The sequence below is a fragment of the Podarcis tiliguerta genome (assembly GCF_965153285.1).
Source record: "Podarcis tiliguerta genome assembly, chromosome: 5".
Classification (NCBI taxonomy): Eukaryota; Metazoa; Chordata; class Lepidosauria; order Squamata; family Lacertidae; genus Podarcis; species Podarcis tiliguerta.
Genome location: NC_139538.1, coordinates 78,804,737 through 78,830,921, shown reverse-complemented (window position 1 = coordinate 78,830,921; position 26,185 = coordinate 78,804,737). Strand labels below are relative to the sequence as shown.

The following is a 26,185-nucleotide window of genomic DNA, read 5'->3' as shown; positions in this document are numbered from 1 at the left end:
CTGGGAGGTTCACCTGTTGGCTTCTGACACAAAGATGATTGCTCTCTTTAACCTTTGGCACAAGATCACTTTTTCCCCCCTTTTGGTGTTTCTTACCAGGGTGACACTTCGGGAGACTACAGGAAAATCCTGCTGAAATTGTGCGGTGGAAACGACTAAGTTGAGTCCCCCGGAATTTTGTTTTGGTTTTTTAAATCAGCTGGTTTTATGCTATCATTTCACACATGCTGTCAAAACTCCAAATATCCAGAAGATTCTTTCTCTAAAGTGCCACATTATTCCTTTCTTTGAATAATATATCATGAGTACAGAAATAAATCCTGCTATAGAGAGAGAGGCTGCTGCACCAGATAGCTGTAGTTCACAAACAGGTTTTTGCTTTCTTATTGGGGGGGGGGGGGAGACACACTCCACTGTATGGAAGTGGCTTGTGTTGCATGAATAGCTTTTGTTTGGAAACGCCTTTATTTGTGCGTGCCAAATGATTCTATACAGCTTTGTGTCTTAAGAGAAAATACAAAACATTTTTTTTATGTGTGGTGCATGGGCCGTTTGATATTTACATGCTTGTTGCCTAATTTTTTTTTAAAAAAAAGCTGTTCTGAAGAGTGGGTCAGATCCTGTTCACTCACTGCTGTTCAAAGAGAAATGTAAAAGTCTGGCTAGAATCTTTATGCTGCCTTATGCTGTTTTGAATGCTGGATCTCCCTGAAGTCTGTGACATTGTCCCTAAATTGAAGGAGAGGGGATGTGGTGCATTGGCAGAATTCAGGACCAAGATGTTAGGAAGTCTGCCAGGGTGCTTGTCATTAGGGTCCCTCCGAATGTCCTGTTTCTTGTGCATTCTTGCAGATTTATGCTCCTGCTGATAACCTGGTGGTTATGCAAGACCCCACCTGCAAAAATGTGGTACAGCTATGTTTTCTACTAGAAACGTTCCAGTTTATTTTTGTCCCATTTTCATGTGCTAAGAGAGCAAGACAGTTCTGTGATGCTTCAACAACAGCAAAGACAGCGGGATAGTGTATGGTTGACCCACCACTGTTCATAATGCACTATTGTGCCAATGGCGTGTTACAAAGCACACCCACAAACACCTAAGTCTGCTACTTGCTAATGAGAGCTTTCCTCTCCAAGAGGTAATAGCAGCATGAAATGGAGCAGTTATTTTTTTGTTCAGAGCTGGGATAAGGAGAGGAATCTGCGCAGAATCCCAACACTTCAAACACACGCAGCCATTTTTAAAACTTAAAAATCTATTGGCTCTCTGTTGATGTCTTCAGCATCATATCTACAGTAGCTTAGCTCTCATGGACAGCCTACAATCAAACAAATTTCCACTCATTTGTTTTTCAATAAGCGGAGGATCAGCTTTTTCTCTTGAAAGCCAACATGTGAACAAGGCTTCATTGTTAGAAAAGGCTGCTTTACAAGCTCCAAACTTTTTATTGGAATATAAACAGGAACACAGAAGTCAATGGAGATTCCACATAAAATGCTCCTCTCTTACAAAAATAGGCACAAAGGAAAACCCCCATTGATTTAAGCGTTCAGCACATCTTTCACTTTCCCCATTCAGTTCCCTGATTCTTAGATGGACTTGCCGCTAGCATGATCCAGCCAAAGTTGTCTTTTGGGGGGCTCAAAATGCCTTCAATCTGAGTGTATGCCAAAGCTTTTTCTCTTTGCGTGTTTTTGTAGAATTCTACCTTAAAATCAAATATATAATTTTTAAAAAGATGATTTGTACAAATAAACCAAATTAGTACCCAAGCCTCCTGCACCAGTGTTCTTATTTCTGCCATGTTGACAGCATCATTTCTTTGGGATATTCAGCTTCCACCACGGACGGCTCCCCTCGGGGAATGGGGTCGTGTCTCGGGCAAATCAGACTAGTGAGCTTAAACACCATCAGGCAGTTTCTTGAGCAAATGTTTCAGGGGCATATGCAGAGGGGCTCTAGCTTCTACATATAAAACATGAAATCATTCCACTTAGGCTGCTCACTGTGGCTCCTCGGTGACCTGTCCCTTCATAGGAAAGGCTTGGGCAAAGACACGAGGACAGAGTGTTACAAACAAACTCACTCCTGGGCCACTGAGTTCTGCATCCTATTTCCAACACTGGACAAACCTGGATATTTCAAGAAGTTTGGAACCAGTTTTTGGCAAGTGTGGCACAAGTCCGGAAGTTAAGAGAATGCCCCTCAGTAGATATGCACTCAATGTGCTTTCACAAGGTGTTTCAGCTGGGGAGTACTGCCAGATTTGGAAGTCTTGCTGGACCAGACCAAAACTCCCACCATGGTGCTTCCAGCAATGATCACCATTAGATGCCTCTAGGCTGTATATTTGACTGTGCTGCAGCCAGGCTCACATGCTTTCCGACCCCTACTCTCCAGGAGCACCATAAGCACCTGTTGTTTATTTTCTTTTGTGGCACCAGTGCTACAGGTTAGCTAGTTAACAGGTTAACCATCCTAAAATTTGAGCAATCAATTAACAACAACAAAAATTTCTTTGTGACCAGAGATGCCAACCGGGTTTTGGAGACTACCAGGTACCCCATGAAAACTTCCAACAGTACCTCTTCTAATTTCTGCTCCTTTTTCTTTACCGCCAGACGGCTGGACCTTCTGGGACATTTAACTTCTCCGTGGGGGTCCTTGGCGTGAGGATTCTTTCACAACAATTTTAGGAGTCTCTAAATCTTCAGGATAGGTGGGAAGAAAACTTCTCTCTTGGTATTCTGCGCCAGTATGATTAGATCGTAACACAGAATAAACTTGTGATGGAATACTCCCCATCCCAAGTCTGAAGACATCTGTCTGGTCTGGAAGCTTATGAAAGAGTGCAATATGGGTTAATTATGCAGGTGGGAGATATAGGTATATAGATATTACAGTCTGTTCCTTTGGTCTGTCGTCTTGAAGCTCAGCTGGTATCTAGCAAATGAGAGAGCAGAAGGGAGATTGTAGTGGCAATCCACCAAGCCATCGGTTTCTAGAGAAGGCAGTATTTGTTAAAAAGCAGATGAAGGGTCACATCCCAGTGTTAGCCTTCCACTAACAAAAGCAGGGGGTGCAATTTTCACTTGATTCTCTCTTCCCGCCCTCCCCCCAAAAAACCAGAGGTAACCAAATTTTCCAGAGCAGATTTCAGGGGCGCACAGAGTCCTGCAGAAGGGAAACTTCCCCTCTCCCCACCCCACTAGTGAAGGTTTTGCTAGATTAAAGCCCTTCTGTGAACAGGATTACTTGCTTCATTTACAGAAGGTCAACAATGAATAGTAGCCGATGAACTTGAAACAGATATTTCAGTAGTGCTACACATCTTGGAGTTTTAACGGTACAGCAACTGACCATATTATTCCCCAAGTGAAGTGATCTTCAGGGTACAACTGCGTTCTGTGCGCTGAATTGCAACATTTACAAGCGGTTGTGGACACTTGGGTAATAGATGTACTGCATTTCTCTGTGATTCATACCTTCAAAGATATCCATCAAGGGAGTTCCAGGAGCAAGAGGAACATTCCATGCAGTTTCACTTATGGTGTTCAGCAGGGACTTGACTTCAGAGTCAAGAAGATCAACCGTCTTTTCCAACTGCTAATGAAGAAAAGTGAAATTTAGGGTAATCCACTTCTATCAGCATCTCCTGAATTAGCCGGTTTTATGGCTTAGTATTTTGTGAGAGGGGACGCGGGTGGCACTGTGGGTAAAAGCCTCAGCGCCTAGGGCTTGCCAATCGAAAGGTCGGCGGTTCGAATCCCCGCGACGGGGTGAGCTCCCGCGGCGGGGTGCGCTCCCGTTGCTCGGTCCCAGCGCCTGCCAACCTAGCAGTTCGAAAGCACCTCCGGGTGCAAGTAGATAAATAGGGACCGCATACTGGTGGGAAGGTAAACAGCGTTTCCGTGTGCTGTGCTGGCTCGCCAGATGCAGCTTTGTCACGCTGGCCACGTGACCCGGAAGTGTCTCTGGACAGCGCTGGCCCCCGGCCTCTTAAGTGAGATGGGCGCACAACCCTAGAGTCTGTCAAGACTGGCCCGTACGGGCAGGGGTACCTTTACCTTTACCTATTTTGTGAGAACTCTGCCAGACAACTTAACTATGGTTTCCTTCCTTCCTTCCTTCCTTCCTTCCTTCCTTCCTTCCTTCCTTCCTTCTTTTATATCCCAACTTTTCCTTCAATGAGCTGGTGTACAAGGTTCTCCCCTCCCCATTTTCTCCTCACAACAACCCTGTGAGGTAGGATGTTAGGCTGAGAGACGTTGACTGCCCCTAGGTCACCCAGTGAGTTTCATTGCTAAGTGAGGATTTACTGCCAACAAGCTACTATCAATCCAAAGGCATTGTCTTTTGTTGGCTATGAATCTTGACGTTGCATGTGAACCATAAGGCTTGTTTGACCACCCTATCGCAGCTGTCCAATCTACAAAGGTCCAAGGCAAGAGCAGGGCTGGAAGAGATGTCAAACTTTTAAGAAAAAAAGCCATGCATGGTCTGGTCATCTGGGGGAACAACTTGCAGTCACCACAAGAAAGTTCTCTGTTTTACTGAGTGGGCTCTGGGAGGCTCTTGCGTGGGTTTCAGAGGCTTTCGCAAGCGCCTCCCAGAGCCTGGGAAGCAAATCGGAGAGCTTAACGGTTCTTCCCACGATGGGCTTCTAAGCTCTCCGCCTTGCATGCATTTAATTTGTTTGATTTCAGCTGGCTGGCTGGCCGCCATGCACATAACGCTGCAGCTGTACAAGTTAAATGTGCGTAAGTTGCAAGTCCATTGTGCCCCTTGCCCGTTTGGATTCATCTCTCCCACAGTGAATGCAGCTGCAGGTGGGAGTTCATCCTTTGCAAGCTACATCCGCCATAAGCCAACCCTACACCAAGGACTTTGATACACTACAAGCAGGGAGAGATCATCTGTAGAGTGCAGGGTTAGCATTTCTGGTCTTGTGCTGCCCTCTAGTGGACAAGGGTGTTGATTTATTTATTTTTTAATTGATGAGATTAAGCGGGCACTGGTCTGGTTTGCATGTACTTGTAATGTTAAACCACCTTCCTCTGCTGTGGTTGACAGAAGTGTTTTTTGTCTGTTGAGTGTATAAATTTATATTATTTTTATTAAGGTAAAGGTAAAGGTACCCCTGCGTGAACGGGCCAGTCGTGACCAACTCTGGGGTTGCGCGCCCATCTCGCTTAAGAGGCCGGGGGCCAGCGCTGTCCGGAGACACTTTCGGGTCACGTGGCCAGCGTGACAAAGCTGCTCTGCCGAGCCGGCACCAGCGCAGCACACAGAAACACCGTTTACCTTCCCGCTATATAAAGCGGTACCTATTTATCTACTTGCACTTTATGGGTGCTTTCGAACTGCTAGGTGGGCAGGAGCTGGGACCAAACGACAGGAGCTCACCCCGCCACAGGGATTCGAACCGCCGACCATGCGATCGGCAATTCCTAAGCGCTGAGGTTTTACCCACAGCGCCACCCGCGTCCCATTATTTTTATTGTAACAGAACAAAATAAAGCAAATAGAGTTGTAAAGAAAACAAAAACATGAACACACATATTAAACACCAAAAAAAGAAAAGAAAATGGATATTGTGAGCTAAAAACAAATGAATTTCTTTACCAAAATCATATAGAACACATTAAAGTCCTAAAGTACCAAGTAATACAAACAGGTTTGCCTAATCTTGAACCTTGTTGCTCCAATACACTATGAAAACAATCCTTTTTTCAGAAAAACCATCTGACTGGTATTGTCTCGTTCTCGCCCTATTTGTAACCTTAATCATATATACACAATGTCCCAAATTCTGATTATCCATTCTCATGAATGGTGTCATCCTTCTCCTCCAGTTACAGAAGGTGATCATTCTGCCTACAGTCGGATTCCCTATTTTCTGTGTACAATGCCTTTAACATAAAACAAGAGGACCCACTTATAATCTATAAACCTTTATCACTTCCAGTTACGTTCTTACGTCCTCCCCCAATGAAGGGCGGACTTTGGTAGTTCGGTGCCCTGAGTGAGGACAAAATTTAGCGCCTTCCGTGTATGCATGCTCTCGAGTGCCCTGCGCCATAGTTTTACGCCCCCTCATCTTGGCGCCTGTTCAAGGGAACTGCCGTAAACCCAGCGCTGTGAAATGCTATGACTTCAGGACACAGACAGAGTATATATACCACAGCCCAGCATTTGCTATTTTTGCTGTACTATATATCTGATTAAGGCACGACAGCGTTAAGTACCAGCCACACAGAAATTTATAATAGCTTGGCTTAAGGCTTACGCTGATTGTTTGCTGGGGAACATTCTGCCCGATCCCATTTCCAAGGATCTGGTGGAATTTCCTGCCCTAGATCTCCCTCCCAGCAGAAGAGGAGTTTTGATTAATTGCAGCTTAGTGGCTCATCCGAACCCACACAAACTGCAGTTACTCTTAACTATAATCTACCAAAAACAAAACAAAACCCCAAGCCAAGTTCAGACAGTGATGAAACTGATTTAGTTTACAAAAACTGTATGCTAGAACATAAGTCTTATAACAAGTCAGACTATTGGTCGATCTGATTCAGGGTTATCAATCTTGCCTAGCAGCCATTCTGCAGGGCTTCAGGTAAGAGATTTCCACTAGGCCTACCTGGAGACCTTTCACATACAAAGAATGTGCAAGCCCCTCATTTTATGATTAACTATAGTTTGGGATTCAGATGCAATGGTAAACTGTAGTTAAAATGGAATGACTTTCTTCAAAGCCACACCAGAGGGAGCGCATCCTGAAGCTCGCATGAGCTCATTCTCATACCTCTGAATGCTCCATGCAAATACAGCCAGTGAGGGGTTCTTATACGTTGCTGGAAACACATACAAACAGAGGTAAAATAAAAGTGCTGTGTGCAAAACATGTGGATGAAGAATCGAGGCAAGAATGTATTTGACAATCAGATTTCTGCCCAAAGGTTTCATGCACAGTCGTACCTTGGTTGTCGAACGCTTTGGCACTCCTACATTTCGGCTCCCGAAAGACTGAAACCCAGAAGTGAGTGTTCTGGTTTTCGAACGTTTTTTTGGAAGCCGAAGGTTCCTGCAGCCAATCAGAAGCCATGCTTTGGTTTCCAAACTTTTGGAAGTTGAACAGACTTCTGGAACAGATTCCGTTCAACTTCCAAGGTACGGCTGTACTCCCAAAAGTGATCACGGATGATTTGCATTTAACCTGTCCCTCCAAGCTCAAGGCAACACGCGTGGATTTTCCCTGCACAAACATGTTATCAACATATATCAAACCATGTGGGGTAGGTTAAGATGAAAGATGGTGATTAAGCCAAAATTGATGATCATGCCTAAACAGGGATTTAATCCTAGACGTGGTGCTCCATGCACTTCATCACACTGGCCTTAACATATGCACGGGAAAACCACTGCGACTAGCCATTGGTTACATAACCCAGTTTTGTTTATTCCATCTCTCCAGAACCTAGGACTGGACCTGATACTTTCCATCCACAATGCATGAGCTGTAATAATGAATCCATGCTTGCTGGTATACTGTCACATCTAATTGCCCCGAACCTTCCCAGCACAGGAGATCAGATATTATTTGTAAGTGTCTAAAGCAAGATTCATGAAAAGAAAGATGTTGTATCCCCCCCCCCAACCTCAGTGTGACACAATTACAGATCTCTTGCCCCTTTGACTGCGACCCATATATTGTGCAACCAGATTTTGTGGAAATCCCCAATCAAACTTGGTATTTTAAGCAAGCCATTTTGGAGAGGTACCAGGGAACAGACTGGAAGAGTGACTGTGGCCTGTAACATTGCTCTGCTAGATCGCCTTACCTCTTGGATAGTATCTAAGCGCTTGTGAATTGTATTGTGTTCATCACACCAGTCATTCTGCTCCAAACTCCCTGGGAGATCAGTGACAGGATCAGCAGCAACTGCAAGAGGGGGGAAAGCAAGCAATATTAAAACTTTGCCTAGGCTTTGTTTTGTTCTTCCACGCTATATTTAGGTTTTGCAAAAAATACTTAGAATCCCCCATGTGTGGGAACATCCACTGAAGAGTTGACCTTTTAAGGGCTCCACAATTCAGAAGAACTGGGACCTCCTATAAAATCAAAGCTCATCAGGGGTGACTCACCACAGAGATGACCTCTTCTTTCTAAAGTTTACTAGTGTGTGGAGGTAAATAAGCCAAAGATCACAACTGTGTGGTTTTTCAATGTAATACCAAGAGAACAGAACAGGCAATTGAACTCTGTTAGGGTAAGTGACATTATTTATTTATTTATTTATTGGTTGATTGATCATCTCATTCGCCCTCCTCTGCACATGTTCCAGCTTGTCAATATCCTTCTTAAATTGTGGTGCCCAGAACTGAACACAGTATTCCATTTCTGGTCTGACCAAGGCAGAATAAAGTGGTACAATTACTTCTCTTGATCTTGACACTATACAGTGGTACCTCGGGTTACATACGCTTCAGCTTACAGACTCCGCTAACCCAAAAATAGTGCCTCAGGTTAAGAACTTTGCTTCAGGATGAGAACAGAAATCGTGCTCCGGCAGCGCACCAGCAGCAGGAGGCCCCATTAGCTAAAGTGGTACCTCAGGTTAAGAACAGTTTCAGGTTAAGAATGGACCTTCAGAACGAATTAAGTTCTTAACCCAAGGTACCACTGTACTTTTGTTGATGCAGCCTGGAATTGCATTAGCTTTTTTTGCTGCTGCATCACACTGTTGACTCGTATTAAGCTTGTGGACTAGATCCTCAATAAATAGTAATATTGTTCATAATATTTATATTGTTTACATCAATAATATTCTGTTGTTGTTAAACATAAGACAGAAACTGGAGCGCTGTGAGATTAGGCACATCAGTCCACATAGCGCTAGACCCTAGGAATGTTTACTCTGGCCAACTGAATTCAAGTTGACTTAAAAAGGTAAAGGTAAAGGTACCCCTGCCCGTATGGGCCAGTCTTGACAGACTCTAGGGTTGTGCGCTCATCTCACTCTAGAGGCCGGGAGCCTGCGCTGTCCGAAGACACTTCCGGGTCATGTGGCCAGTGTGACTAAGCTGCTCTGGCGAACCAGAGCAGCACACGGAAATGCCGTTTACCTTCCCGCTATAAAGCAGTACCCATTTATCTACTTGCACTTAAGGGTGCTTTCGAACTGCTAGGTGGGCAGGAGCTGAGACCGAACGACGGGAGCTCACCCCGCCGCGGGGATTCGAACCGCCAACCATGCGATTGGCAAGTCCTAGGCGCTGACGTTTTACCCACAGCGCCACCCGCGTCCCTCAAGATGACTTACCCAACAGTAAATTAGTATTAGTGCTAATTCTTTACACTGGTTTCTTTATTTTGCATTTAGCATTGTCTTTATATGAGGGAAGCTGTCTCCTCATAATGGCAACACAAAGATCTCTTTTTAAATCTTTATGGAAAGAAAAACAACATGTAATTAAAGAGTAGGGAAAAGGCCCTCCTCAAATATTTGGGCCAACGATCAAACCTTAGAAGTTTTGTAGTGGAGGCCCCACCCATTTCAGAATGATGAGTGCAACCAAAACTATGTGGAACTCGCTGGCCTCAAAGTCAGGAAAGTTGGTTAAAAGTGTGTGTAATGCTAAACCACCACTGAGCTTTGGAAAATGTTTTTCAGTGGGGGGACAGCAAATGTCAACAATGTATTCCCTGACTTAATATGAAAGAGGCCACTTTACACAGGAAACTCCCAAGATGTTACTATAAAATAAGTACAAATGCTGCCAGTTTAAAAAAATGTAGGCTGTCAGCAGGTTTGTAACTTGGCATGGTAACTCTGGCCTGTGGCTGGTATGTATAATCACATCAATGAGAAATAATGGAATTTCCAAAAAGAATTTATTTCCATTAATTTACTTCCAGAGAGCATATCCCACAGATCCGTCGTATACTTTGTCCCTGCACAACACTGAAAATTTTTCAGCTTTAAAACTCATCTAAAAACTTCATGCCACCACAACCTTTTCCTCCCTGCCTGGTTATCCTGCAAAACAGTCTTCAGTCATCTCACGTCGGCCGCCCAAAATGTTCACCTCTTCTATCACTCAGGCATATGCAGTGGCATAGCGTGGGTTGTCAGCACCCGGGGCAAGGCAAGTAATTTGCGCCCCCTGACCCGTGGATTTTAGCAGGGGGCAGAGAGCTGCGAGTATGAGCGCCCCCCCCATGTTGCGCCCGGTGCGGCCGGCCCCCCCTGCACCCCCCACGCTACGCCACTGGGCATATGACTCCCCTCCTCAAATTCCTACCCTGGTTTCCCACATCCAGTGAAATCTCTTCACCTCTCTAGTGCTTTTTCCCCCTGGGGGACGCAGGGGGACACATACCCCTAAACATTTTGTGAATCTTTGTACTTTTGTCCATTTACTGTACAGTCATACCTCGGGTTACAAACGCTTCAGGTTATGTTTTTTCAGGTTATGAACTGCTGAAACCTGGAAGTACCGGAACGGGTTACTTCCGGGTTTTGGCAGCCGCGCATGCGCATAAGCGCTAAATCACGCTTTGCACATGCGCAGATGTGCAGCTGCAGGTTGCGAACGTGAATCCCGCACGGATCACATCCGCAACCCAAGTGTCCACTGTATTTATTTTTCCCGATCTGAACTATAAAATGGTGATTTTCTTGAGTCAAAATGAGAGTACCCCTAAACATTTTTTAAGAAAAAAAGCACTGCCTTAGCGTCCATAGGTAGGTTAGGTTGAAACTTGATTAACTGGCCCAAGGTCATTGGGCAAGTTTCTGGGCTTAGTGGCGACTGGAACAGGGGTCTCTCAAGTCCTAATCCAACACTAAGGGTTAACAACAATGCCATGTCAACTATTGCTTTGCTCAACAATGTAAACAGATGAGAGAAAAAGGCAGACAGCATTTTTATTTTGGAATTAAGTTTCAAACCACATAATAATTAATGTGGGTTATTATAATTAAAGAGGCAACGTTCCTAGCTATAGGACACAGAGCCACACACCGCATGATACAACCAGAATAACTATTTCCACATGTGATATCAACATCTGCTCGGAATTTCTTGGGCCACTGAGTAAGAAGCATGGCAGCTTCGGGGTTTTTTTGCTGAATGCTTTCCTGGACTCATTGTGACTTATTCCTGATTAAAATATTTCTGTTTTCACTTATGCTGGGGAAGCCTCAGCAAGTTTAAAATCCTGTTTTTTAATGTATCGGGCACAGCAGATAAGAGAAACACAATTCTGCAAGATAAAACATCAGCCAGCGTGGAGGGGGGAAATAGAGTTTTGAGCAGAATAATCACACGAGCACAACCAGTGGCGTGTAGAAAATGGTCTTTTCAAAATAAAAGCTACCAGAAGGCTGGTTCAGATGTGACATTCATGTTTTACCAAGCTGAAAATGAGCATCAGGCATGCAAGCTCCTCCCTTTTCCATCTTTCCTTCACCAACAAACCAGGATCTCTGCATCAAAGCTGGCACACAGGGAAAGCCTAGTTCACAAGCCCAACACTCATTTCTGGCTTCATGTCTTCACAAAGATAACAACGCTTTGCCTGACTCCAAACTGGGACAAAACTTTAACATGTTGCGTCCAAGCTTAGTGGGCTGCATATTGCTTAAATCTCATTTAACAAGTAGGCAGAAATAGGGCTTTGGAGGTATAGGGTTCATCCAAGTAGATCTGAAATAGAGCCCTTGGACTGCTTCTGTTTCCCTGCCCATTCATTCCAGATAGCCTTTCTTGCTAAAGTTTGTGGGGTGGGGGGTGGAATTGGACTAATTGCTCTTTAAATGTAAATTTGAGCTGGACTGCATTTGAAATTCACCTATCCCAAGATGAGGCAGCACACACACCTTCAAAGATAGGGAAATGTTGAGGGTTTTGTTGCTGTTGTTTTTTTAGTTTTGCCCCCAAAATTGTTGAGCTTTTTTGGCAAATTCATTTTAAAAAATGAAGTTTTTGAGTTGTTTTTAAGAAACTTAGTCAAAAACGGCACTGCCAAAATGAGTTGGATTTTCCCGGGGAATTCCAGACATATGGCAACCCTACTAGACACCAAACCACCCCTTCTCACCTGGAGACCCTACCACAAGCTCTCCTCCAATGCCTTTGTCAGCAGCCTAATGCCAAAATTTATGAGGTGGTCCAACCACCAACTTGCCAGAGGAAATGCTTTGCTTGCTATGTGTGTGTGTGTGTGTGTGTGTGTAATGCCATTGCTAAAATACAGACATGGTGGGGCAGAACCAGTGCAAATGGTGACAAGCCAAAGAGGCGAAGTTTCCTCATAAGCCTGAATAATTTGGTTCAGGCTGTTTCTTGTGGTTGCTATCTTCTGTACTCTAGCGCGAACTAGAGCCTCATAAAGCAGCAGGGTGGAACGTAAGTTCTGATAGAACAAAACAAAGATTCTTAACGGTGGACTGCAGCCAAGGGTGAGAGTTGATTTCTAAAAAGAAATCTGGGAGGTGATTATACTGAGGTCATTGTCTCCAGCAGAGACCATTTCTTATGCACAGCCTTTTTTGATTAATGCAAAAAACAACCCACCATTTCTTTTCTTAGATATGTAGCCTCAAAGCAGCAATTGTCAAATTGTTCCTGGTGCATTCTCAGTTAACACAGTATGACTGTCACGCCCAATGGGTCTGGCTAGTTCCCATGTAAACTGAGTCAACCATCTCCCTGGGATCCTCTCCAATGCAGAAAGATTCCTCCTCTAGCAAAGCAACGTGAAACGGGTTCCTTGGAAAATATAGGGACCTGAATGCATGTCCCTCTTATATCGTGAGGTCAAACAAAAGATCCATAGAGCCGAGGTCATTTTTGTCTGGGTGTTTTTGTCCTACTCGGTTTCGTTTACTTGACAACGTCCCCTCTGTCCAAAATATTACGTCAGGGAAATAAGAACTTGCTTGGCTTAATTCTGTGCTTGCTTTGGCTTTCCTTCCTTGCGCTTGGGAAGAAGATAAATATTTCTGAGAGGACTAAGAGCACTTTCAATTGCTCTTCAGTGGTAGATGGAGTTATGTGTCTGTGTGATTATGGTGATACTCAGCACCGATAAGAGTTCTTCAGAGTGTTCAAAGCACTTTACATATATTACTTTGGAGTTATAATTCTGACAAGCCTGTAAGATCTGAGCTCCCTGGAATAGTCCATACCCTCCAAGTGTCCCGATTTTCCAGGGATAGCCCCGGAATTACAAAAGTCATCTTGGCTTCTGATTGGATCCCGGAATGTCCTTATTTACCCCGCCAGTGTTATTGTGGCTGAGCCTGGAGAGGAGGATGAGCCAGGGCTTATACCGAGCAGTGACAGTGGCTGCCAGGAGAATCCCGTGGCCTCTCATTGGCCAATGATGCCAGCCTCCTCCCTTGGGGAGCTTGTAGCGGCTGTTGGAGGGTGGGCAAGGAGGAGGAGAGGCTGCCACTGCTATGGCCCAGCCCTGTGTGATGTGTAAGCTCTCGGAGGGGCAGGCAAAGGGCAGGGCTGCCCTGGGAGGCAAGAAAGTCTAGATTTTAAAAATAATAATACTTTGTGTGTTTGCATCTAAGTGTGCCCCTTTCCAAAATTTACTTATAGGGGTCTGTTTTTCTTTGTGTAAATCTACCAAAGAATAAAATAAAATCAGGGTCAAGGGGTTTTCTCAGGATGGTGGAGGGCACATGTGCCGTGTCCTGTTGACATAGCTGTATTCTTCCGCTAGGAAATACTCTGCGGAAGGGGTCAGAAACACAACAATGGGAGCGTCTAGTGGGAAAAGGCCCTGTTTTCATCTGAGGGGTGTCAGAGGGTATTCATTTGTACTCTGCCTTTTGGATCCAAAGTTTCTCCCCCAGCTGGCTACACCTTTCAGTTGCTAGCCCATAAAACCTCCCAATTAACCATAAAAAGCAGCGATCTCAAACAACAAAAGATAAAACCCAACCAGAACGAAACAATCATTCATCAATATGTATTTACTTGATTTGTGTTTGCCATTGTGAAAACTTGCCCTCAACTCCATCTCATAAAATAAGAATCACTTCAAGACCATGAAGTTACTGTAGGGATAAAATCCTGATTGTGCTATTTGCATTCTAATAATGGGAGCCAAAACCACTGCAGACCACAGTTTTGTGGGTTGTGATGGGAATATAAATCTTAGGATTGGTGGTGGTTTTTTTTTAAAAAAATGTTGTACATATTTCTCAGAGAGGTAGCTGTGTTAAGTCTCTTGCAGCAAACACAACAAAGAGTCTTGTGGTACCTTAAAGGCTAACAAATGTGTTATGGCCACAATAATGTTGGTTTGGCTGTTCCAGACTCACTTATACATTTCACTAGAGGACTGTCCAGAGCTATGGAGTCTTAATTAAAACTGTAGCAGACATGGTAAGCTTCTGAATCTTGTGTAAAACCTTTCATGCTTGTGCCCATATTATATTTTTATTACTTTAAGGTAAAAATAGTTGCCATCTATTCCTACACCCTTGCCACAGATTGAGGGAAATTTTCTCTTGCACTCCTCAGGAAATAACTTCAGCTGTAACTGAACATTAGAAGTTTGCAGCTGCCAGAAAGAAATAGCAACCGCTGAAAAGGCTGTTTTAGGCACATCTGAGAGTTTGCATGTGCACTGATGTGATTTGAGGTTGGTTGGTTTTTTTAAATCTGCAGAGCCCATCACAAAATGCCTTGGAGATTCCCCTCAGGACAAAACTAGAGGTGATGGTGAACCCAAGTATATCCCTGTATATCCCAAACATGCATATAATAGGGGGCAGATGACCGTTGTTGTTGTTTAGAGTAAAAGGAGAGCACAGGTGTTGGGCATGAAATCCTCTGTTCCTGCCCATGACCTCCCCTCCCTCTCACTGCACTGTTTTCTCAGCTTGGCATCTAAGCCCTATGAAGGTTAAAAGTGCTTGTGGGAAGAGGTTGAAGGGACATAAGCCATAAAGATGGGGAGGGTTTACCATCTGCCCACCACCTCCAGAACACATACAGAGTGGCTGGGGGGGAGGCAGCCAGATGGGTGGGGTATAAATAATAAAATTATTATCATCATCAACAACCTCATCATCATTATTATACACTTGCCTGCTCCTTTTGCTCTAAACAAACAGGACACATGCTTACCGTTCACATAGGATTGTCACAGACCTCGATTTAAATGAGTGGGCTTCCTGCCACATAGTTTGTTGATCCCTTGATGTCTAGTACTGAGCTACTTAAGAAGAACAAATTATAATAAATAATTTCCTGTGTAATTATGGGAGTTTGCTGTCTGAAAAACGCAAGTCCTCTAGAACCTTGGGCATGTTGAACAGTTCTTTGCATAGTTCTTTGCATCCTGGCCATTATCTGTGGGCGCCACAGTTTTCACTTCACTAATGCTTAGTATTCGAAGGTACCTGCGCATGTGTGTGCAGGAGCTGGTTTCTATGTGTGCATATTTCTTGCTGAATGGGGAATTGTGTGTGCAGTGTTTGCAATTCCACAGCACGCTCCCACTTCTGGTTTGGGAAGCTGTGTACAAGGGGTGTTAGCTGCCATCCATATGTATCCTGCAGCTATCCTGTTATTTGTTACAAAATACCGTGTTACAGTGGCATAGCGTGGGGGGTGCAGGGGGGGCCGGCCGCACCGGTCGCAACATCTGGGGGTTAGGGTTAGGGGGCACAAATCCACGGGTTAGGGGGTGCAAATTACTTGCCTTGCCCCGGGTGCTGACAACCCACGCTACGCCACTGCCGTGTTATGATGCATTTCCCCACCAAACAGTTTTGATCCGAACTGAGAAAGAAAAACTGCCTGGCTGTGTTTTAAGCCAGTAATGTGTACACATCCTCAAGGCACAAAGCAACTCAAGAAGGTAGTACAACTAAAGCAGATCCAAAAGAGGAAAGGGAGGGGGGTCCAAATCAACAAGGAAAGTCCCAACTTGAATGTATTTCAAGTGAAAAGTCTTATTTTGCTACTGCGTCTGCATTTAGTGCTGCTTGCCAATCAACTGATCTGCCTGCCTGCAAGTTGGATTAGTTCCATGGCATTTTCCACAAGTGCTCAAAGGTTTACCTCAGTAATTCTTATAACAGCCCTGTAAGGTAGTTCTACATTTTTATTATTATTCCCATACTGCAGATTTGAGGCCAAGGTTGAGAGACAGTGGCTTGATCTGGCAATTGAGAACAGAGGCAGGAATTGCCCTGACGTATAGCTTATTACTCACTGCTTCTACATAATGACTAAAGCAAACTCACAAGAGGGAGGTGAGGATCTACAAGTGGGATTTGCAGCCTATGTTTACTGTGATATAGGCTGGCAGGCAGCATCTATATACCTGGATAAAATTAATTAACGCTTGAAGAAATGCCGCAAAAACAACCTGTCTACACAGCCTTTAGCATTTCTATGCCATACCGAAAGAACAGAAAATATAAGAGGAGGGGGAAATGTACCCAATGGAGACAGTGTAGGAGACGCATGAAAGCCTACCCCATGGCAAAAACAAAAATATTTGCAGATTTAAAGCAATGTCTAGCAAGGATTTTTATACCCTGTTCATTTCGGTGAGACAGTTAAACACTGGCAAAATTTTCTTCTACTGAAATAATTTTTAGCCAAATCCTATGCAAATTAATTCAGAAGTGGGACCCAATGAATTCAATTAGACTCCAAAGTATGTATGCATAGAGCTGCACCCTTCATATTGTTTGCCTTCGCTAGATTGCACCCTTAATCAAGAATGGCAGTGTGTGTCACAAAGGTATCTTTAAAACATTTGTACATGCTAAAAGTCAAAGATCCAGCATCATGCAAACCATTTCCCCTGCTACAATACACAGTCCAATAAAACAACTTAGTGGCAAACACAGCCCTATTAACCAAGAAAAAACTTTAGAGGTAGGCTAACAAGCATCTTCATTCCTAGCTTCTTGAAACACTGAAGTTCTCACAGCAATTTAATTCTTAAGCTCTCCAAAACTGAATGCTGTTCAGAAGGCCATATGACTGACTGACAAAAGTGAATCTCACTTGAACCTGCACACCATTTTGGTGATATTACTCTGACTTTTGGCGAAGCCTGACAAGTACTGCATATTTTTGAGCCCTGTAAAATTTTATAGTTTGCGTCTATAAAACACGATCTCCAATTGCACAGAGGTCATGCTTATTATATAGGGCTTTCCTTGTGTGAACTTCAGAAGTTAAAACATCCCACTGGCTGTTTTGAACCAAGAACGAGCACATTGTATTTCCATCCATGTCTATCGATTTGCTTCTGATGGCTACTCTTCCCTCGAGCAGATAATGCTTCTACAAGCTGACAGTTTTGAAAGACTTACCCAATCCTTGTCCATTCAGCATTAAAATAAAAAGCAGAGGCCAAATGCAAAGCATAGTTTCAGAGGCTCCGTCCGGAGGAATCTCTCCTGGTCCAGCAGATGAAGAGAAATAAGCAGCCTCTCTCCTCAGTATGCACTGGCCCTCTGCAGAACAGTTTGGATTGGCAGCCGGAGAATTGGGAGGAAATAGTCTCTGGCTGCTGAGCCAAGTTTCTTAGGCGGTCCTCGCCTTCCTTTCTCCCCACCCCCATCCAAGCCACCCTTTAAACTCCACATAGGGACCAGTCACCCAGGGAAACTCATTCTAGGCCAAATCTGCTGAAGCGAAAGGTGGGGGTGTGTAAGAGTTTATTTACTTCTATGGAGCATGAATGGAATGTGCCGGAAAAGAGCTCCACTGAATACAACCAATTGGATCAAGCACAAAGCAGCTGCCTTGGATTTCTGTATGCATAGTTTTTAATCACTCTGCAGGAAAGAACAAAGTGGGGTTCACCAGTCAGGCCTATTATTACTTGTTTGATTAGATTTCTTTAAGAATTCCACTCTGTCTTGAAAGCTCAGCGCAGGTTACCATAGTTCCAGTATTTTACATGTACTCACAAACTTAAGATTCCCCTCAGAAACATAAATCAGAGGCATAGGAAACAGGTTTTATACCACGTCAGACAAATAATTTATCACACCTTTTGGGCTTCAGAGGCCTGATTCCACCCTGGGGGCCAACATTGACGGTGGGTGGGACAATTCACCGGCTCAAATCCCTTGTGTGGGTTTCCACACAAGGGATTTTGAAAGCTAGCTGGCTATCAGGTGCTTGGGAACTACAGCACAAGGGGAATTGCCTGCGTTATGCTTCCTGCTTTGGAAAGCCCAAAGCATAGTACTGGCAAAACATGGGCGTATCCAGGATTTATGTTGGGGGGGGTGCAAGACACCCACCTCTCACCATCCTCTGTCTGGCTCCATCTAGCAGATTTGGGATGAAATGTCTCAGCAACTCTTTTAAATTACTTTCTTTTGACCCCAACTGCTCAGAAAAATCTCTGTAGAAAACCTTTCTACATTTTCTACTTTTGTTAAGTATCCTTATTTATTTACTTGATTTAAGGGGCAGCTGCCCCCCCCCCCGTTCCCCCCAAATACGCCCATGTGGCAGAGCACTTCTTCCCCTCCCCATCGACTGTTTGGGGGTGGGGGGGTGAGAGAACACTGCATTTTTCAAGTATTGGCTGTGCAAGGGAGAAGTCCTTCTCACAGCCAACGCCCTCAATGGGTATTTAGGACCCCCAGACATCAGCTGACAAGCGGGGAGGGGGGGGGAGGTCAAATCCTGATGATTTGGCTGCACGTGCCTGTTCCCTCCTGTGAACAGGCACGCACAGTGAACACAAAATCAAGAGAATTGTGCTCTTTTGTCTTTCCCATCAGCTGATGTCATGAGATGCACAAGCTGATTGACAATTGGGCGCGGTTTGGGGGAAGTAGTATCATGGGGAAAGACTGACCTGCACACTGGGAGGCCCCCACTCTGGTCTACACTGACTGGAATTCCAGCAAATCTGTTATGTCTTGAGCTTGAATCCCAGAACAATAGGCAGGTAGGATTCTAGAATGCAGCAACTTGATTGGCCAGTAGGAGCTGTCCAATCTGGCTCCAGTAGGGGAGTTTGAATCAGCCTATCAGGTGTAAATAAGGTATATATAGCTCGGGGTCTGGGTGGGGCAAAGACACAGGATGATTGACTGTTTTCACATGAAAACCGATGGCTCTACACTGAATAAAATCTCAAGGGTCTCTAGCGGGCGTCTTTCCCACTCCTCCCTGGAAATGCTGGGGACAGAACCTGGGATCTCTTGCGTACGAAACAATCTCTTGGCCACTACATTTCACTAAAATGGTTTATCAACTGCTGTATTAATTTATTACTGTTGTACTTTTACCCCACCCTTTCTCCAAGGAGATCTCAGGGCAGCATCCATGGGAATGGCCACATTTTACTTCAACATCAGCCCAGAGGGGTTGCTTAGGCTAATAGGGGAGGGGACACCTGTGCTCCTCTCAACATTTCTCATCATTGGCTATACAGTGGTACCTCAGGTTAAGTACTTAATTCGTTCCGGAGGTCCGTTCTTAACCTGAAACTGTTCTTAACCTGAAGCACCACTTTAGCTAATGGGGCCTGCTGCTGCTGCTGCTGCGCCGCCAGAGCCCAATTTCTGTTCTCATCCTGAAGCAAAGTTCTTAACCCAAGATAATATTTCTGGGTAAGCGGAGTCTGTAACCTGAAGCGTATGTAACCTGAAGCATATGTCACCTGAGGTACCACTGTACTGCCTGGGGCTGGTGGGAGCTGGAGCCCCACAAACAAAAACAACATGTAAAAAATAGGGACTGGGTGTTTTTAAACAACAACAAACTGATAATTTAAAATACAGCTGCAATTTTGCCATACAGTCTTCTTCAGTGGTGGAGATTGTTTACTGCTTCAGAATGGATCCAGAATACACAATAGCTCAGGCATCTTTAAACAGGGATGTAAACAAAACTGAGATACTGTCTGTTCCATGCCACTGAAGAAGACTATGTTCAAAATGCATTTGGCAGTAGAAAGTGTTGTTAATTTGCAAGATATTTTGGAAAATCGTTTGTTCACTACACATTCAGACCCTTCGTAAGGGATCATAACCCCATTTTGCATGGTGATCCCCAGGAGCACGAGCTCCTGGGATCGAGCACTTTTGGGGGGGCCCAATGTCCAAGAAGAGCGGAGTCCCTTCAATTTAACCCCAATACCAGTTATGTCTCAGCAGAGCTACCTCAAAAAGTGTGTGTTATTTTCCATTTGAACAGCAGCATTAGTCAAAAGCTATGTCACAAACAGGCTGACATTTTTGAATAGTCTTCAACAGCAGTCTCAGGTAAAGCACATTAAAACAGAGAGCACTATGGCAGGGGTTTTCAATCTTTTGGGGGCTACATTTAGAAGTCTGGAAAAACTAGTTGGCACTACCATAAAATGGTTGTCATTGGAGGGGTGCGGTGGCTGCACAGTAACAAAATGGATGCTGATCTGACCTGCCTTTTCATAAAGGAGAAATCACTCTCCAAGGAAATGAGTGCAAGACAGAGGTTGAGGCTGAGCCCCAGATCCAAAACCACATGCTTGCCTTTACAAAGCACAACAGAACAACCCATTTCACAGAAAGGAAACTGACAATGCTTATCAGAGAAGACTTACTATACCAAAGAGTGCTCATGTGTCTTAAATAGTCAAATGGCAGAGTGTGTTCTGCAGCACATTTTAAGGCCATTTTCATCCTTTCTGTACCCTCTCTTAGTTTTCTGAGTCTGTCTGTTTAAATAAGCATTATCTTCCCACACATGATTCCAAGTATAATAATAGCAGTAAAGCACACTGGTGTTTTTAAAGAGCAACTCAAGAGAAGTATTCAATTCAAAATAATGCCATAGATTTTTGGCACAATAATAGCCTGGAAAGCAAAAGCATTCCTTTGTATCTTTAGTCCTAATATGGAGTATTCTGAGAAACGAGTGAAATCATGTGAATAAGAGGTTTGAGCAAAATCTGAGATTCAGTAATACCTTCAAGATGACAGCAGGTGCAGGGACTATCACCCTAATGCGATAGCCAGTGTTTTTATTCTATCTGGTTAGGTGTTGAGAGAGTAGGGACATGGTTGCTAAGCAACTGCCACCCCAAATCCCTCAATTCTACTGGATATCAGTAGCAACAAATTCATATTTTGTTTGCAAAGATCATAAAATGACAAAAAAAAGTGTACATACCCTTCAGTTGCAAAAGAGAGAAAATGAATGCTGATGAATCTGATACACTCTCTCTATATATATTTCCCTTGGCTATAGTAGATATTTTCTGGGGGTGCTAATGTGGAGTTATATGCACTAGGTTCCTGGGAAGGTTTCTATACCTTCAAGAGTCGAGTAGAAGAGAGAATCTTGGCAGTTGCTGCTCTTATTATGGTGCAGCTGGGGGCCAGGAAAATGGCAGGTTGCTGTTAAAGGTACAGAAGCAAGACCTGTGAAAAGGGGTTGGCAGCCCCAGCTCCTTTAAAGGATGTTGAGTGAAAGGAAAGCAGGTGTGCCACAGCTGCTTACCTTGTTCTTCTTATTTACATATACCTGCAAGGCAGATATATGGTTCTCTCTGCGCCCATTTTATCCTGCAACACTATACCCCGTGCTGGGATGTACTATAATGAAGGGCAGCCTATAAATACGCCTAATCAACAAACAACCCTGTGAGGTAGGACAGGCTGACAGCGTCTGGCTCCAGAGTCACTCCTTGTTCCACTTCTGTCGGAAAGGTGCCTGCGAGAAGAAGGGGAGATTGTGGGGAGAGGTCACCCCTGTGGTAGTAGCTGCATGTGGGGAAAGTGCCGAGCAACCAGGCCCTAGCAGCTGGCGGAGTAGCACCTGTAGCTCTCTGGATGCTATTGGATTCTATCATAATTTCTGACTGCTGCCTGAGTTAGCCAATGGGAGTTCGGAAAGCCAGAGTTTCCTCCGGTCAAGAAGCTGGTGTTTGGCGTTGATGGTGACCAGCTGCAAAGGAAGGCAGGGTTTCTTTCTCTTTAATGGTTGCGTAGGAAAGAGATTTTCAGCAGGTAGTCTTCTTACCCTGTAATGACAAGCTAGGATTCGCACTTTACACATGCTGGGGCACAGGAACCCTGTCCTCCTGTACAAACATCTGTTCATGCTATGGGCTGTGCATAGACAAAGAAGTGTGTTAGCGGTCCCTGAGTTCAGCTTTACATAGATAGCTGACATTGATAATGAGAAATCTGGAAGACGCCCTAATACATACACATACATACACACGCACACGATTGTGTGTGTGTGTGTGTGTGTGTGTGTATATATATATATATATATATCTGACACCAGATCCAGAGGCACACAGAACGCCATCACCAATCAACCACACCAGACCCAAACCCAGACCCTCTCCACAGATAAATTACAGACACCATCCAGTAGCCAAACCAGGGTGGCACCTCCGGATGCTGCACCCCCCTGCAATCCCTACACAGATTTGGCTGGCACAGGCCACAAAACCACAGCTCGCCCCTATACACGAAGCCAAGCCAGAGCACAACCAAGTGCAGTACAGCCATCTTCTCAGAAAAACTCTTCACAAAGTTCAAGAGTTCAAGACACGAAGGCTTTAGCAACTAATCCACACCTAATGACCCACCTAAGTGGGATTCAGGAAATCACTCAAGAAATCACTCAAGATATCCCTCAAGTAATTAAGGAACAAAAGAAGAAAAGGCACACTAGCCTGGGAACCTCCTCTCTGCCCAGAACATTGGAGGCTATACACCACACCTCCTCAACAGTATTTATAGGAACTCAAACACTGAGATCCTGCTCTGTTCCAGTAACAAGAAGCCGAAAGCACCAGCCTGAAGATGACGAGTGAGACCTCGTCGAAACGTCGCCTAGACACCCCAACTTTTACACGGGAAGACACCCGAGGACACCAAAACCTGCATATATATATATATATATATATATATATTTGCTTTCGTAGATTTTCACGGGTACAGGAATGCAGGTTTTGGTGTCCTCGGGTGTCTTCCCGTGTAAAAGTTGGGGTGTCTAGGCGACGTTTCGACGAGGTTTCGAAGCTAATCCAAAAAGAAACACCCCCCAAAAACCAAGACACAGAAGAAAACAATGGCATAGCCCTCCTTCCTTATATCAAGGGCACTACAGATAAAATTAGCAAAATCCTCCATAAACACAATATCAAAACAGCCTTTTGCACCAACCAAAAAATAGCCAATATCCTCAGAAACCCCAAGGATAAAATTCAGTTGGAAAACCAAGGGGTCTATGAAATACCCTGCAAAGTCTGCCCAGCCACGTACATTGGACAAACAAACAGACGAATAAATGCACGGATCGCAGAACACAAGAATGCCGTCAAAAAAGAAGAAAAAACTTCCTCTCTTTTCCAACACATGAAAGAAACAGGACACGAAATTAATTTTGCAGATTCCAAATTGCTCTTTAACATGGAACATCACCACAAGAGAATAATCATGGAAGCCATCGAGATAGAGAAACACCCTCACAACATGAACAAGCGTGACGACACATCCCGCTTGCCAGACATCTGGAAATTAGCCCTCCCCACAAAATCTGACACCAGATCCAGAGGCACACAGAACGCCATCACCAATCAACCACACCAGACCCAAACCCAGACCCTCTCCACAGATAAATTACAGACACCATCCAGTAGCCAAACCAGGGTGGCACCTCCGGATGCTGCACCCCCCTGCAATCCCTACACAGATCTGGCTGGCACAGGCCACAAAACCACAGCTCGCCCCTATACACGAAGCCAAGCCAGAGCACAGCCAAGTGCAGTACAGCCATCTTCTCAGAAAAACTCTTCACAAAGTTCAAGAGTTCAAGACACGAAGACTTTAGCAACTAATCCACACCTAATGACCCACCTAAGTGGGATTCAGGAAATCACTCAAGAAATCACTCAAGATATCCCTCAAGTAATTAAGGAACAAAAGAAGAAAAGGCACACTAGCCTGGGAACCTCCTCTCTGCCCAGAACATTGGAGGCTATACACCACACCTCCTCAACAGTATTTATAGGAACTCAAACACTGAGATCCTGCTCTGTTCCAGTAACAAGAAGCCGAAAGCACCAGCCTGAAGATGACGAGTGAGACCTCGTCGAAACGTCGCCTAGACACCCCAACTTTTACACGGGAAGACACCCGAGGACACCAAAACCTGCATATATATATATATATATATATACACACACACCGTATTTTTCCGTGTATAACATGCCCCTATGTATAAGACGGCCCCTATTTGGGGGGACTCCAATTTAAGAAAATGAGGGGAGATGGGCCAGAGTTGTTGAGCTTTTCTTGGAAGAGAATGCTGAAAATAACTCGCCAGACTGACAATCGCACTCGTCACAGAAGCCACAAAGTATCTGCCTACTCGCCACCTACTCACCAGCCGGCAAGCGCACACCCAACTGCTGCTGCAGTAGCCAGTCCACAGCAGCCCTTGCCACAGCCACCAATCACCCACCCAATTGCCGCTGACAAGCTCCTGCTCACGGCTGCATCCAATCGCCCGGCACTATCCATGTATAAGACGACCCCCGCTTTTGAACATTATTTTAGAGTAAAAAAAAAAATTACAGAAAAGTACAGTACACACACACACACACACACACAATTGGGTAGTAGTAGAGAAATACTGCCTTTTCATATCAGCTTATTCATCACCATCTTTATCATGTTTGCATAATAATCCTAAAGCCATGATTGGTCAAGCTCACCTTATCGCTCTATCTCAGCCAAATGACTAACTTCTGACAACATTATGTGATAGACATTCATTGATTACTGTGGAAGACCCCTTGGGGGTCAAAATGTGCTTGGTCTTTTTGTTGTTTAATCATTTAGTCGTGTCCGACTCTTCGTGACCCCATGGACCAGAGCACGCCAGGCCCTCTCGTCTTCCACTGCCTCCTGCAGTTTGGTCAAATTCATGCTGGTAGCTTCAAGAACACTGTCCAACCATCTCGTCCTCTGTCGTCCCCTTCTTCTTGTGCCCTCCATCTTTCCCAGCATCAGGGTCTTTTCCAGGGAGTCTTCTCTTCTCAGGAGGTGGCCAAAGTATTGGAGCCTCAGCTTCACAATCTGTCCTTCCAGTGAGCACTCAGGGCTGATTTCCTTAAGAATGGATAGGTTCGATCTTCTTGCAGTCCATGGGACTCTCAAGAGTCTCCTCCAGCACCATAATTCAAAAGCATCAATTCTTCAGCAATCAGCCTTCTTTATGGTCAAGCTCTCACTTCCATACATCACTACTGGGAAAACTTTAACTATATGGACCTTTGTTGGCAAGGTGATGTCTCTGCTTTTTAAGATGCTGTCTAGATTTGTCATTGCTTTCCTCCCAAGAAGCAGGTGTCTTTTAATTTCATGACTGCTGTCACCATCTGCAGTGATCATGGAACCCAAGAAAGTAAAATTTCTCACTGCTTCCATTTCTTCCCCTTCTATTTGCCAGGAGGTGATGGGCCCAGTGGCCATGATCTTAGTTTATTTGATGTTGAGCTTCAGACCATATTTTGTGCTCTCCTCTTTCACCCTCATTAAAAGGTTATTTAATTCCTCCTCACTTTCTGCCATCAAGGTTGTGTCATCTGCATATCTGAGGTTGTTGATATTTCTTCTGGCAATCTTAATTCCGGCTTGGGATTCATCCAGCCCAGCCTTTCGCATGATGAATTCTGCATATAAGTTAAATAAGCTGGGAGACAATATACAGCCTTGTCATACTCCTTTCCCAATTTTGAACCAATCAGTTGTTCCATATCCAGTTCTAACTGTAGCTTCTTGTCCCACATAGAGATTTCTCAGGAGACAGATGAGGTGATCGGGCACTCCCATTTCTTTAAGAACTTGCCATAGTTTGCTATGGTCGACACAGTCAAAGGCTTTTGCATAGTCAATAAAGCAGAAGTAGATGTCTTTCTGGAACTCTCTAGCTTTCTCCATAATCCAGCGCATGTTTGCAATTTGGTCTTTGGTTCCTCTGCCCCTTCGAAATCCAGCTTGCACTTCTGGGAGTTCTCGGTCCACATACTGCTTGAGCCTTCCTTGAAGAATTTTTAGCATAACCTTGCTAGCATGTGAAATGAGTGCAATTGTGCAGTAGTTGGAGTATTCTTTGGCACTGCCCTTCTTTCAAAACGAAGCAGGGCATAGGCTA

The 26,185-nt window shown here is 44.4% G+C and overlaps 3 protein-coding genes across 7 annotated transcripts in view; 2 read left to right on the top strand and 1 right to left on the bottom strand.

Annotated features, from left to right (window-relative positions):
* ANXA11 (annexin A11) overlaps positions 1 to 1,773 on the top strand; it is a 33,932-nt gene extending 32,159 nt beyond the window's left edge. For all 4 annotated transcript variants that reach the window (XR_014511162.1, XM_083440479.1, XM_083440477.1 and 1 more), the window contains one exon: positions 100 to 1,773. Coding sequence is in view for 3 of the 4 variants with exons in the window: in XM_083440479.1 (XP_083296605.1) it covers positions 100 to 159 (60 nt within the window). In the remaining variant the exon portion in view is untranslated. The remainder of the gene's footprint in view (positions 1 to 99) is intronic.
* On the bottom strand, positions 1,427 to 17,557 carry PLAC9 (placenta associated 9). 2 transcript variants are annotated; one of them, XM_083440667.1, is made up of 4 exons: positions 17,368 to 17,557; positions 7,843 to 7,943; positions 3,487 to 3,604; positions 1,427 to 2,944 (listed from the first exon to the last, which is right to left on the bottom strand). In XM_083440667.1, exons 1-4 carry the CDS (start codon positions 17,420 to 17,422, stop codon positions 2,934 to 2,936), a joined length of 285 nt encoding a protein of 94 aa, XP_083296793.1. In that variant the 5' UTR covers positions 17,423 to 17,557; the 3' UTR covers positions 1,427 to 2,933. The 2 variants fall into 2 exon arrangements, with proteins under 2 accessions (XP_083296793.1, XP_083296792.1); XM_083440666.1 differs by having other exon boundaries at positions 3,487 to 3,607; positions 17,368 to 17,549.
* Positions 3,495 to 26,185, top strand: part of LOC310677426 (L-threonine ammonia-lyase-like) — a 64,677-nt gene continuing 41,986 nt past the window's right edge. Inside the window, exon 1 of the transcript XR_014511158.1 lies at positions 3,495 to 3,632. The gene's annotated coding sequence lies outside the window, so the exon portion shown is untranslated. The remainder of the gene's footprint in view (positions 3,633 to 26,185) is intronic.